At 39.9% G+C, this 15,023-nt stretch overlaps 2 protein-coding genes across 2 annotated transcripts in view; one reads left to right on the forward strand and one right to left on the reverse strand.

Moving 5' to 3' along the window:
• LARP4 (La ribonucleoprotein 4) overlaps positions 1 to 15,023 on the forward strand; it is a 202,592-nt gene that overhangs the window by 63,953 nt on the left and 123,616 nt on the right. The gene's annotated exons all lie outside the window — the stretch shown is intronic.
• FAM186A (family with sequence similarity 186 member A) overlaps positions 5,329 to 15,023 on the reverse strand; it is a gene marked incomplete at its 5' end in the record, with an annotated part of 60,741 nt that continues 51,046 nt past the window's right edge. Inside the window, 4 exon segments of the mRNA XM_034644783.1 lie at positions 5,329 to 5,390; positions 9,841 to 10,023; positions 11,282 to 11,433; positions 13,781 to 13,973. Coding sequence (XP_034500674.1) covers positions 5,369 to 5,390; positions 9,841 to 10,023; positions 11,282 to 11,433; positions 13,781 to 13,973 — 550 coding nt within the window.

The following is a 15,023-nucleotide window of genomic DNA, read 5'->3' on the forward strand; positions in this document are numbered from 1 at the left end:
CTATCTGATATGAGAATTGCTACTCCAGCTTTCTTTTGAGGTCCATTTGCGTGGAAGATGGTACTCCATCCCCTTACTCTAAGTCTGAATGCATCTTTGGGTTCAAAATGAGTCTCTTGTAGACAGCAAATGGATGGGTCATGTCTTTTTATCCAATCTGCAACCCTGTGGCGTTTTATGGGAGAGTTTAAGCCATTTAGATTGATAGAGATTATTGACAGATATGATTTTAATGATGCCATTTCTCTTTAAAGTCTTTGTATCGGTTGTGACTTGCTGCTCTGTATCACTCTTGGGGCCTTTTTACCTTTATAGAACGCCCCTTAATATCTCCTGTGGGCCTGGTTTCGTGGTTACGAAATTGGTCAGTGACTGGCGATTCTGGAAGGTCTTTATCTCTCCATCAATTCTGAATGACAGCCTTGCTGGATAAAGGATCCGTGGCTGCATGTTTTTCTCTGAAAGAGCTTTAAAAATGCCCCCCCAAGCCTTTCTCTCATTCCAGGTCTCTGTAGACAGGTCTGACGTAATCCTGATACCTTTGCCTTGGTACGTGAGAAATTTCTTTGCCCTGGCCGCTTTCAATACTGTATCCTTGGATCTAATATTTGCGAATTGCACTATGACATGCCGTGGCGTAGGTTTGTCCTGGTTGAGCTTGGATGGGGTCCTCTCTGCCTCTTGGACACGAATGCTTGTTTCCCTTGCTAGATTAGGGAAGTTTTCAGCTACAATTTGTTCAAATATCTCTTCTAGACCTCTGTTTTTCTCCACCCCTTCAGGGATGCCGATGATTCTGACATTGGATCGTTTCATAGAGTCAGTAATCTCCCGTAATCTACATTCGTGGGCGTGGATTTTTTTAAGACCAGCTTCTATTTTCGTTTTTTCTTCTACTAACCCATCCTCCAATTCGCTAACGCGTTCCTCTNGATTCATTCTTCTGCCTCATTTACCCCGGCCATCAGAGTATCTAGTTTTGACTGCATTTGATTCATAGCATTTTTAATTTCTGCCAGATTCGCTCTCATTTCTGCCCTTACAGATTCTATATTCTTGTCAACGCTTTCTCTGATGCTTTTTTCAAGTTTACTCATCATCTTGACCATTGTTGCTCTGAATTCCATTTCTGATAATTGGGATACATCCGTATGTATTAATTCTGTGGCCGAGGCCAATTCTGTGGCAGAGGCCACAGACTCATTATCTTTTCTTTGCTGGGGGGGACTTCTCCTTCTCGTCATTCTGATGAAGAGAGATTGCAGGGTTGTCCAGAGCCCAAGTGTTGACTGGGACCCAGGCCGTGCGCCCTTGTTTTATAGAGATCNAGCCTTCTTGATTTTTCTGCCTGCCTTCTGGGGAGGGGCCTGCCGTGCCGATACTCAGGCCACCCTGTTTGGGTAGAGTCTCCCTGTCCCCTGAGAGGGGGTATGGGGATGGGCACACTGTGAACCAGTATTTCCAGGCTTTTGTTCTCTGGTGGCTTTCCCTGGCGGTTTGCTGTGCCTCAGAGTTAGAGCAGCAGTGGCCGAATCCCAGCCTCTGTCTCAGAACAGAGGGATCGCAGTCCGCTCCACTGAGCTCTTCTGGCCACTTTAACTCTGTTTCTGTTGGTGCTGCTAAACCCTGCAGCGTCCCGGGATGTGCGCCCCACAGCCGGCATCCGAGCCCTCACTTCCAGGGCCGGCACGTCTCTGTCCTTTGTGTTCTAACACCGCCAGCTGCCAGCCACCCCCGCGCGCTCCGGAGCTCCGTTTCAGTGTGGTTTGCATGCACTCCAGAGCTCCGGTTTTCAGACTGGTCATGCGCGTTTCCCGGCTCACGGTCTCAGTCTGCTCTCTCGCGGGTGCTGGTCCACGAATCAATCTGCTCCCCAGTGCATCTGGCTACCGCTTCCCGGTGCCCGAACGCGGCGCCTCCCTCCCCCTTCCATTTATCTTCCGATATCTGTGCGCGGATTCATGGCTCCCCGTTTCGCACCTCAATACTCCGTGCTGGAGATATTCATTTGTAGAGATCTAGATGTATCTTCCTGCATCTCAGGCTGATTCCGTGGGTGTTCAGGATGGTCTGGTACCTCTCCAGCTCAACTCAGGGGACCAGCTGAAAAAGGGGACCCCTACTCCTCTGCCATCCTAACCTAGATTTTGTTTTTTAATTCAATCTGAGAACTTTATTTTTTCTTTGGTGAGTTTAACTAATATATTAAATTACTTTTATGTTAGAACTGTTTAAATTTCTCTCTCTCTCTCTTTTTTTTTTTTTTGCTTCTTGCTCATTTCCTTGGATAAATCAGTTTTATCTATGGGTTTGAAAGGTATGCATTTTACATTTGTTCTTCATTGGTTATCCCTAACCTGTTAAGGGATTTACTTGTATTTCTTCCCCTGATTTATGAAATTTATCAATACCCGTCTGTATCTTCCTACTTAGTAGGATAAATACTTTAACACATGCACTTTTCCCTATCTCTGGATATTTCACTCTACTTTGTTATATCTGGGGTATGTATGTAGGTGTATAAAATGCCTTTTTTTTTTTAAGATTTTATTTATTTATTTGAGAGAGAGAGAAAATGGCAGAGGGAGAAGCAGACTTTCTGCTGAGCAGGGAGCCCCATGTGGGGCTCAATCCCAGGGCCCTGGGATCATGACCTGAGCCAAAGGCAGATGTTTAACCAACTGAGTCATGCAGGTGCCCCTAAAATGCCTTTTTTTTTAAAGATTTATTTATTTATTTGAGAGAGAGAGAAAACCAGCAGGAAGGTGGGCAGAGGATGAGGGAGAGAGAAAACCCCAAGCCGACTCCTCATTGAGGGCAGAGCCTGAGATCATGACCTGAGCCGAAATCAAGAGTCAGCAGCTTAACTGACTGAGCCACCCAGGATCCCCATGCTTTTATTTTTTTTAAAGATTTATTCATCCATTCCAGAAAGAAAGAGAGAGAGTGAGTGAGCGCACAAGTTGGAGGGAGGAGCAGAGAGAAAGGGAGAGAGAGAATCTTGAGCAGACTCCCTGCTGAGCATGGGGCCCAGTGTGGGGCTCTATCGCATAATCCCAAAATCACAACCTGAGCTGAAAACAAGAGTCCAATGCTCAACTGGCTGAGCCACCCAGATGCTCCTATACAATGCTTTTTTAGACAATAAACATCAGAAGGTTATTTTCTCATTCTTACTATCTTATATTTTATAGCATTTCCTAAAATTTTTGTTTGATTATTTCCTCCAGGAATATTTTCATAGGGTCTTTATGATAATGTGCTGAGACCTTGAAGGTCTGAGAATATATTTATTGTACCCTCACATTTAATTGATAGCTTAGCTGAATATAAAATTTTAGAGTCAGAGTTTCTGTTTTTAGGGATGCCTGGGTGGCTCAGTTGGTTAAGTGTCCGCCTTTGGTTCAGGTCATGATCCCAGAGTCCTGGGATGGTGTCCCTCATCCAGCTCCTTGCTCAGCAGGGAGCCTGCTTCTTCCTCTGCCTGCCCTCCCCCTGCATGTGCTCTCAGTCTCTCTCTCTCTCAAAAATAAATGAATAAAAGCTTTAAAAAAGCTTTCTGTTTTTAATATTTTGAAAATATTTCTTCATTGCTGTTCTGCTCCTAATGTTGCTCTTGAGAAGTCTGACACCATTCTGATTCATTTTCTTTATTGGTGAGATGCTCTTCTTAGAAAGGTTGTAGAATTTTCTCTTTGCCTTTGGAGTTCTTAAATTTCATTGAAATACTGAATCAGTAAGTATTCATTTTCCCATATCAACCCTATTTATCACCCTGTATACCCTTTCAATATCAATCTTTCTTTGGAAGTCCTCGTTTTTTTTCATGTATCTTCCCTCCATTTACTTTTTTCTTTCCTGTTAGCAGTCCTATTATATAAATGCTGATATTTCTATGTCTAGCCTCCACATTTCTTAATTTTTATATTTTTCATCTCTAATTCCTTCTCAGTGTCTTCTGGAAACATTTCTTGACCTGATCTTGGGCTATGTCCATTTTGCTGTTTATGTCATCTGATGAGTTTATTACAACTGTGTTTTGAATATTCAGTAATCCTACTTGTTTCTTTATAATGGTTTCTGCTTCATTATCAGTATCTTCTTTAGGGACATTTATTTGGCATGTATTCTATTAATTCTTGTCATCTAGAGTAGGTTATTTAGTTTATTGCCTTTCTAATTTTCTAGTCAATTTTCCCTGCGAGGTCATTTTCCCTCATGGGTATCAATTATCAGTCATCTTGGTAGGTAATGGATGGAGAGAGGGGTGAGAGGAATTAAAACCTAGGCCTTAGCTTGTGCCACCCCTGGTGAGCAGGGTTCTGGCTTTGAATATCCTCATTCTCATCAGGAGGCTTTGCCCTTTAGCGAACTTCTCTGTATCTGATCCTAGCCTTTTTCTTTTCTAAGACTTTATCGTCTAGTCCTCTGGATGAAAAGAAGGTCTATGGTTTGGGGGAGATAGGAGGAAGCCCTTTGATGCTTATTGGCTAAGTCAGGCATTTACTGTGCTTGTTTTACTGTACATCCCAATAGTGTTCCCCTATGAATCTGCTTTCCAGTATTGTGGTAGGGCTGATAAGGAAGGCAGTGATCTGAGTCTGGGCAATGTTGGGGGTAGAAAAGAGCCCAACTCAAAATTTCTCTGCAAATTCACTCCCCATGATTGGGGGACTGGCTTTCCTCTGTACAGGGCTACTATTTCCCTTCTTTACCAAATCATAATCACTTTCTGACCCTCCAGGGGTTTCTACTGGTTTTCTCTCTCTCCCTCTCTCTCTCTGTCTTTTTAAAATATCCATTCATTTCTTATTTCTGAGGCATCTTTGGGTTTAGGTTCTGGGAGGTAGACTGTGCCACTTTGCCATCATGTCAGTGGCCATATTATGTACCTTTTATGACAGCCTACCACAGTGCTTGTTGAAGTTTTATGTTTCTAGTAATCTAAAGCGAAGGATATTCTTTCTTGAGTGGTCATATTAATAGTCTGGAAATGAAGATGTTTAACCTAAAGAACAATAGGCAGAATGTAAAAGCACAGAATAGGCAAAGCAATGGGGGTGCCTGGGTGACTCAGTTGGTTAAGCGTCTGGCTTCTGACTTTGGCTGGGGTCATGGTCTTGGGGTCCTGGGATAGAGTACTGCATCGGGCTCCCTGCTCAGTGGGGAGTCTTCCTTCCCCTCTGCCTCTCTTCCCGCTCATGCTCTCTCTCTCTCTCTCAAATAAATAAATAAATAAATAAATAAATAAATAAATAAAATCTTAAAAAAAAATAGGCAAAGCAATGCATATACATGAAAGAGCAAAATAGGAGTTTTACTGCAACACTGGAATTTACCTTCAACATGCTTGTGTTTAATTTTACAGTCACTTGGGAATCTTCTTAAGCCTGGAAACAAGACAAGAAAATTAATCTTATTACAAATTGCTCTTAAATACATTTGTAGAAATATAAATGATTCATAGAGAAAATAAGAGTGCCTTCAGTACTCACAAAGTTAAACTAGTAAAATTGATATGTAATCTCTATTTATAAAAGTCACCTTAGCAAGGCAGAATGCCTCCCAGGAAGAGCAGGGTTTGGCAATAGCTTACTATTTATTAGACAGTCTTCTTATACCTCACATTATTACATGACCAAATATTGACAATGGTTATTTCTGGGCATGGACTTATCTGTATTTTTAAAATTTTCTATGATGAATGTACCTTGCTTTTGTAATTGGAAAAAATGACCATTATTTTAATGGAATTTTCATGGGGAAATCACCATATAAGTATACAAACTTATGCAAGGATATTTGCTGCAGCATTGTTTGTAATGTTGAAAAATAGGAAACTTCTATCAGTAGGACAGTTCAATAAATTGTGATAGAACTATATGATGAATATCATGCAATCAATAAAAATGATGATGTCAGTCTATATTACTATAGAAAAATTTTAAAGATGTATTGTCAAGTGAAACACTTAAGCAGGTTAAAAAACATGTTCATAGGAGCCCATTTTTATAACTCAAAAGCAAGTGCACAGAAATCTTTTGAAAATATATGCAAGAAATTCCTACTCCATCCTAACAACATGTAAGAAGTTGAACAAACTGAAAACTAGCAGTTCTTCTTAGATCCTTCAGAGAAGTGAGGCCACAGGACAAACCAATGCCCCCCAAATTGGAGAGACAGACAGCAATACAGAGAATCACAACTTACTGGAGCAGAAACCCGTGAGCAGACACTTCTGCAGGAACCTGTGTGGTAGAAAACTTAACACTATTTTATTTTATTTATTTATTTGAGAGAGAGCACAAGCAGGGGGGAGAGGGGGAGGGAGAAGGAGGCTCCCCGCTGAACAGGGAGCCCAATGGGGGGGCTCGATCCCAGGACTCTGGGATCATGACCTGAGCCGAAGGCAGATGCTTAACCAACTGAGCCACCCAAGCTCCCTGAAAACTTACACTTTAATTGACGAATTGTGGGAGGCTCAGTATGGACAAGTCTGAGAGTTTATTTATCTATTTATTTTAAAGATTTTATTTATTTATTTGACAGAGAGAGAGACAGCGAGAGAGGGAACACGAGCAGGGGGAGTGGGAGAGAGAGAAGCAGGCTTCCTGCCAAGCAGGGAGTCCGATGCAGAGCTTGATGCAGAGCTTGATCCCAGGACCCTGGGATCATGACCTGAGCCGAAGGCAGATGCTTACCAGCTGAGCCACCCAGGCGCCCCTCTTTTTGTTTTTGTTTTAGGAGATAAAGCAAATGAAGCAATATGCTATTGGCCCTGGATATTTACATATATTATTTCCTTCTGCCTGGCATCTATGATCTCTTAAACCCTTTTCACGCATTGTACCTCAGTGCCTAGTTATGTACCTGGTAAATAGTAAGTAGTCAGTAAATATTTTTGGAAGGAAAGCAGGCAGAGCAAAAGTAGAGTCGGTTCAAAACAACTAATCTCTCCAAAACATATTGTCTAAAATCAGGGAGGTAAGTAATGAGGCAATCACAATATAGAATGGTAAGTGCTAGGATACTGTTAATTACAAGATACTGTGGGAGCACATTGGAGGAATTAGAGAAGACAGCTCGGAAAGAATAAGTGTTTAAACTGAGATCTAAAGGATGGTAGAACTAACTAAACCCAGAGGGAAAGAAAGCCTCTTGGTTTGTACTTTAACTTCCACAAAGTAAACTATTTTTTGAGGGAGGAAGGACCTTGAAGAGATTCTAGTGAGGAAAAAAAGGGGAGGATGGCAGATGGTAATTGATCATATAGTGCCTATTATTACTAATTTAAGATGTCTTTAAACTGTATATTTTCTCTGTTTCTATTTTAGTGAAAAAATAGCAAAAATCCAAGAATTCAGTTCTCCTGTTCCCTATAATGTCTTAATTTTTTTCACCGTTTTTACCATCTCCTACTCTGAAAGTTTTCAAGCATCTAACTAGGCAAGTTAGAAACTCCTAATACATATTTTGTATGTAGTAGCCATGAAAACAGAAGTTTTGACAAAGCACAATGGAAAGGTTTCCAGATTAAATACAGGATGACTGGTTAAATTTGAATGTTAGATAAACAACAAATAATTTTTCAGTGTAAGTATAAAATTGCATGGACCATACTTATACTAAATCACTTGTGTATTTTTAAAAAGTATTTCATTTATTTTTTTGAGTGAGAAAGAGAGAGAATGTGAGTGTACTTGCATGAGTTGGGGGAGGGGCAGAGGGACAAGCAGACTCCCTGCCCAAGTGGGGACCCCAACAAGGGGCTCGATCCCAGGACCCTGAAATCATGACCTGAGCTGAAATTAGATGCTTAACCGACTGAGCCACCCAGGCATCCCTAACATTTTTGTTTACCTGCAATTCAGGTTTACCTGGGTGTCCTATGTTTTTATTTGCTAAATTTGGAAACCCTAACAATAGATACCGGATTTCAAAAGAGGAGTGCTAAACTGGGATTTACAAACTCATTGACTCTTAATCTTCTAACTCACTCTCAGAGTATGAAATGGTCAAGGAGAAGAGGATTTTGAGAGCATTCCTACCCTTTCTCCACTCTAAGAACTTACCACAGGCCCCCACATTTTGGAGGCCCATAGAATGGGGCCTGATTCAGTCCCTGGAAAAAGGCTAAGGCAGTGATTGGTTGGCTAGTTGCACTAATAGTAGAAGCAAAGAAGAGGCTGCTACTGCATTGGGATAAGCCTTCAACCTCAGAGTTTACCTGGACAAAGTAGGCTCCACTATTTTCTGTAGACTAGATGTGGGCCATATATATACAACTACCCAAGAAAGATGGCATAGGGTTGTCATGGATTCTGTCCAGGAGGGCTGCATCAATATGCAAACACATCTCAGCAGAGAAAAGCTGGAGGTACCACAAATGTCAACAACCAGCTAGAATAGAAATATATATAGCAATATTTATTTATTTATTTATTTATTTATTTATTTATTTATTTAGAGAGTGCAACTGGGGGGAGGAGCAGAGGGAAGGGAGAGAGAATCTCGAGCAGACTCTGCACTGAGCATGGAGCCTGACGTGGGGCTTGATCTCACAACTCAGATCATGACCTAAGCTGAAATCAAGAGTTGCATGCTTACCTGACTGAGCCACCCAGATGCCGCAGAATAGAAATATATTTGACAAGATCAAGAAATCTGCAGATAAGAGATCTCCAGTGATGGTGATCTCCAAGGACCTGACCAAAGCACCTCATGAAAGAGTTAGCTTTAGAAATCTGCCACATCCAGGAAGCACTGATGTTAGAAAACACAACAGTAATAGTCAATAAGAACTTTCCATTTCCTCTCTCTCTTCTTCAGAGCTCTAATCCCTAAAGGGTCCCATAGTAGCAAGCTAAAAAAGTAGGAACAGAAGCAGTAGGCCAGAAAAAATAAGCTGTTCATATCCTCCTTCTCTGACTATAGGTTGTAATAGTCTTAGCTGGAAGAGGAAGCCTCAACTTTAAAACAAAACAAAGGTTTACTTAAACATTGTTCTGGACATTTCACTAACCAGATAAACATATTACTGAGAAGTTACCAGAAATGTCACAGAACCACCTAGGTTTTCATCCAGAGGCAGGACAAGAACTAGCCCTGTTGAATAAATGTAGAGATGAAACATCACTTCGGAAAATAGCTTGGCAATTTCTTATAAAAGTTAAACATAACACTTATCTAACCCATCAGTCTCACTCCTGGGTGTTTATCTAAAACAAGTGAAAATTTACATTCACCCCAAAACCTGTTTGTAGGGCGCCTGGGTGGCTCAGTCAGGTAAGCATCTGCCTTTGGCTCAGGGTCCTGGTATCAAGCCCCACATTGGGCTCCCTGCTCAGCAGGGAGTCTGCTTCTCCCTCTCCCTGTGCCTGCTGCTCCCCCTGCTTGTGTTCTCTCCCTCGCTTGCTCTCTCTCTCAAGTAAATATATAAAATGTTTTTTAAAAAACCTGTTTATGAATTTTTATAGCAGTTTTATTTATAATTGCCCAAACCTGAGAACAACTCAAATGTCTTTTACTTGGTAAATGGATAAAAATATGTGGTACAGCCATACAATGGAACAATACCAGTCAGTAAATTAAAAGGAATGAATTAGTGATACATATATGGATGAATCTCATAGGAGTTACACTAAGTGAAAAAAGCCAGATTCAGAAGGTTACATACTGTATGCTTCTATTTATATGGCATTCTGGAAAAAGTAATGTCTAACTTCACACCAAGCACCTGCTTTTGGTCACTCCCTGGTACTATAAGATAAGGTCAAGTTAGGGAAACGGAAGGTATATGACCAGGCCCAAATACCAAAATGTTCCCATCCCTTAACTTACTGTGATTTAATGGATGCAAGAGATTTTCTGAAGGTAGACTGAACATCTAACTGGAGTAGCATAGGAATATCTGGGTATCCACCCAGCTGGGCCCAGGGCGAATGTATTGCTATCTTCTCTGTTATTGGGTAGCTTGAAGTTGACAGATCAGCATTCCAGATAGCTCCCATTTGGTCTCCTTGTCTAGAGAATCAGACACACTAATTGAAAGCGCCAAACTCTCCTGAACTCCATATCCAATTAAAATATATGAATCTTATTTTCCCCTTCTCTCGTCCCTACCATCTTGTCCTATAATGTCCTCTCTGGCACAGAAGAACCTTAGCTATGCCCACTTTGACTGAGTGATGGATTAAAATAGCAGAATTTGCTGAAATAGCTTTTTTTCTTCCCTGAAAGCTGCATTTTCATTGCTTCACCTAGTAATCTATTTTAAAACTATCTTCTTAGCTTTGTGGAGTATATAGACCATATCCAGACTGTTTTTTTCCCCAGCAATGTTCTTTTCCTCTTCCTTCCCAAAGCTCCTACTTTCTTAAAAAAAAAAAAAAAAAAAGGAAAAAAATAATGTTTCTAAGTTTCTTCATTATGTTAAAATAATTTGTTTCATGGTAAGGAAAATCAGTTTCTTTTTCTTTTCTTTTCTTTTTTTTTTTACAAGGCCAGCTTTATTTTTTAATTTTTCAAATTTTTAAAATTTTTTTAAGTTGAACTAATACATTAAGTGAGCAAAAGTAAAACAATTCAAATTCAAATAGAATATCATATGTTAACAAATGTTCCACAAATCTATAAATGTATGTCCTCATATGATTAATGAAATTAATCTTTCATCTGGAAAAATCTTTTGACACTAATATGATTCATTTAGATATAAGTTCAAAAGTATGGGAAAAAGAATTCTAACACTTTATTTAAAAAGTTCTGCCTGGTCCAACAATTTATTTAAAGCCTTTAGCATTCACAATTAATGACATAGAAAAATGGACACCTAGCTGAATCTTTGGGGTAAGTCCATGCATGTGAGATGAGGCACCCAAGACACATTATAAGGAAGGGATGTCATCAGCTTATCTCCCTCCAGGACCATAATTGTCATGTCACCTGTAGGAACAAGAGAGCCCCTATCTTGGGATTGTTACAAAGGGGAGCCACTACAGGAAAACTGGACTTACATCATTCCTGGAAAAGAGCAGACAAGAAGCAGACCAGAACCATTTTTTTAAAGGGAACTCAAAATTAGATGTTAAATATTTAAGTAGAAATATACATAAATAAGCTTCTTGTTAAATTGGCTGAGGAAATCAATACTACCTTAAACTCTCTACTGCACCATATCCTAATTGTGGGGAAGGGGAAACTCTTGGGCAGGAAAAAAAAAGTATCAGGTCCCACATATCATCCAAAGAAGGTTTAATGTCAGTCTTTTTCAAGTACATACCGAAATTTCTTGAATGTGTCAGACTTTCTGTCTTCTTCTATTAGCAGCTCTAGGAATGGTTGTTGAACAAATTTGGTAGAGGCAGGTATCTGCTTTTTGTCGATGATCAAAGGGATAGGTTGACTAAGATTCAATTTATACATCTCTTGAAGCTAAAAATAAATAAATCAGAAAAGGAAACCATGGGAAAAAAGGGTCAGAGTCTTTAGGAAGATTTGATAGCTAAACTATCACTCTTTCTTTTCCATGGACTAGCAAATCCTTTTTCTCCATCCTCTCTCTCTTCCTTTAATCACACCTCCACCTCCAACACACAACTTCAGAGGTGCCACGATGTTATATGAAAACGCTGGCCCTGGGGAGCCTCGGTGGCACAGTCGGTTAAGCATCTGACTCTTGGTTTTGGCTCAGGTCATGATCTCAGGGTTGTGGGATCGACCCCCGAGTGGGGCTCCGCACTCAGCATGGAGTCTGCTTAAGACACCCTCTCCCTCTAACCCTCTCCCCCACACTCTCCTGCTTGCTTGCTCTCTCTCTCAAATAAATAAATCTTTTAAAAAACAAAAAAACCAAACAAACAGAAAACCCCCTTGGTCCTGCATAAGCTGTATTCCTAGTCCTCTCATTTCCTAGCTGTGTGACTTTGGGTTAGTTGCTAATTTTATCTGCACCTTTCTCCTCATTTCTAAAACAAGGATAATAACAGGTTTGTTGTGAGTGTTCTATAAGATAGTATATATGGAAGCACCTCATAAATTATGAAGCACTGTGCAAATCTAATGATTGCTGACACTTACTGAACACATGCTGAATGTTACATGTTTTTTACATATTAATTCATTTGTTATTTACAACAATCTTATGAGGTGGGCGCTGTTATTATCCTCATCTTATATTTGGATATCTGAAGCTCAGAAAATTTAGACCTTGCCCAGGTTCTTTTAGCTAATATGTGGTGAGCTGATTTGAACCCACACAATCTGGTAGGAGAACCAACCTCTTGACCTGTGTAAGGTATTTATTCATTTCTACGCTCTTCTCCCTTTTGCTTTTTCCTCTCCGGTCTTGTGCCTTGATAACCACTTCGTCATCTAGATTGTTGATCCCCTGGCCCCAGAGCCTTATTCATCCTCTGAATGTGATTCCTGTTAGACAGGTCATGACACTGCCAACTCAGCTGCCTTATTCCACCTACATTGGCCATATATCATTTTTTTTTTTGGTCAAAGAGCTTTAATATTTGAAATATAACTGTTCTGGAAAATTTAGAATATGTCTGATTTGGATCAGCTCTGATAAAAAAATCTCTTTGTACCTTCTAAAGCACTAAGTAATTTTATAAATTAATTTAGTGGAAGAAAAGGATATATAGATATAAAATATTCCTAGAACATGAAGAATGTTCTAGAACTCCATGCTAGAGCATGTAATGTAAGCATGTAATCCCGGAGCAAAGAACTCTAATCTCAGCTTTATAACTTTTTGCAAGGTCATTATCACTCCCGAAGCATTATTAATGTTTATCTCAGATGAGCTCTGGGACATGATTAATGAATGTCAGAGTTTAACAGGATCTTCTATGCCTGGTGCTATGTAAGCAAGTTAAATAAACTCTTATCTCCTTTTTTAAAAGATTTTATTTCTGAGTAATCTCCACATCCAATGGGGGGCTTGAACCCACAACCCTGAGATCAAGAGTCACATCCTCCACTGACTGAGCCAGACAGGTACCCCACTTTCTGATAGTTTTGAGGAGAGAAGTAACCATCATGAATCAGTTGGAGAGTGGTGACTTCAAGAGGTTTCATATCTAGAGGCTGGTAGAAGTGGGTTGACTAGGAAGGAGTTGAGCGTTTATGGAAGTCTCCCCTATTCTAATCTTTTCCCATCTAGAGAGTCCAGCCAGTATCCCTGTTGTCAAGTTAGGAGTTTTCACTGAGGTCCTGGTGTACTGGCTTGAATGGTGAACTCCTCAAAAGATATGTTTCCCAGAATCTATGAATGTGACATTATTTGAAAAAAGCATTTTTACAGATGTAGTTAAGGATCTCAAGATAAGATCGTCCTGGATTAACCAGGTGGGTCCTCTATCCAATGACACATGGCTTTATAAGAGACAGAAGAGAAGACATAAGACACGCTGGGAAGAAGGCCTGGGGAAGGACAGAGGCAAACGTTGGTGTTATGCAGCTACAAGCCAAGGAATGCCAAGGATTGTCAGCAGCTACCAGAGTCCAGGAGAGAGGCATGGAACAAATTTCTCCTTCAGAGCTTCCAGAAGGAACCAACCCTGCCAACACCTTGATTTCATGAACTGGCCTCCAGAACTGTAAGAGAATATGTTTATGTTGTCTTAAGCCATCAGGTTTGTGGTAATTTGTTACAGTGGCCCGAGGAGACTAATATACATGCTATCTCCAGGTAAATGTTATTTTCCAAGCTTACCACTTTCATTTTTCTTACAACACACTGGGGGAGGGGTAATAGGAAACAAGTTACCTGGCTAAATAAGTGCATCATTTTCCTCAGGCACTGATTCCGTTTCTGCTCTAAAGACTTCTGCTTGTTGGTCCAGACCTGCATCATCTTTTTCTGGTAGTCATCAATTCTGCTTAGCATTATGAAGAGGTTCTGGGTCTCATAACCTTTCCCAGTGTTTTGGATGGCTTGTAATCGTCTGATTATATTGTTTCTTGAAAAAAATTAACAAGAATGAGATAGATATAATGACTGACCCTAACTCAGCAAACCTGGGCCTAGTTACTTTCAGTTCTCATCCTCAGTAAGTTGAGTGGGATGTGATAGGGGTGGGAGACTTGCTTAACGAGACCTTAATCTAGTTTTTTATATGACCAAACTTTCAAAAATCTATATGGCTGTCAAGTTTTCATTCACTTTAGGGTTTTTTAGTGTTATAATAGTGTTGCTTATTTTAATATTTAATATTATTTTAATAGTTTTATATCTTAATCTATTTATTAATATAGATGTGTTTAGTGTATTATTTTAATATTAGAATTTTGGTATTGATATGTATAAGACATATAGAAAGTACTTAATACAACTGTGAAAAAGGCATTGTCCTTGCCTTCAAAGCACTTATAAGCCAGAATAGGAGACTAATAAATTAACTGTGTCAAAGAGAATGAAATAAATGCTAAATAGAAATACAAACATGCTGTTGGAGCAAAAAAGAGAGCATAATTCATACTAACAAGAGGAATAAAGAAGGCTTCATAGGAAGATGTTGCATAGGATCTCGAGGAACTGTCATAAAAATATACTCTCTCTCTACTATAATGTATACCACCACGTTTGAGCCTTCTGAACAGATAGTGTTTTGCCATCTCTGTTCTACAGGAGAGGAAAAGGAATCTGAGCAATGTTAAGTAATTTTCTAAAGTTATATAATTAATAAATATCAGATTTGGGAAGCAAATCCAAATCTTCTTTATTTCTACAATACCAGTATTTCTCAAAATGTGGACCCTGATCACCTGGACTGAATCATCTGGGCAGGGGTGATGGGGTGGTGGTGGTGCTTATTGAAAATGCAAGTTCTAGTGAAAGTGCAACTTTCTCAGAAAGAAGAATGTAAATCTCAGTGGCTAACAACAAAATTTTACTTGTTGCTCATCCTACGACTCCACCATGGTTCGCCGGGGAGTGAGCTTCATTGTATACTCTCAAGGACACAGGCTATCTGAACAGCCATCACCTTGAACAATGTGGGTTATGTCAG

The sequence above is a fragment of the Ailuropoda melanoleuca genome, chromosome 16 (genome assembly GCF_002007445.2).
Source record: "Ailuropoda melanoleuca isolate Jingjing chromosome 16, ASM200744v2, whole genome shotgun sequence".
NCBI lineage: Eukaryota > Metazoa > Chordata > Mammalia > Carnivora > Ursidae > Ailuropoda > Ailuropoda melanoleuca.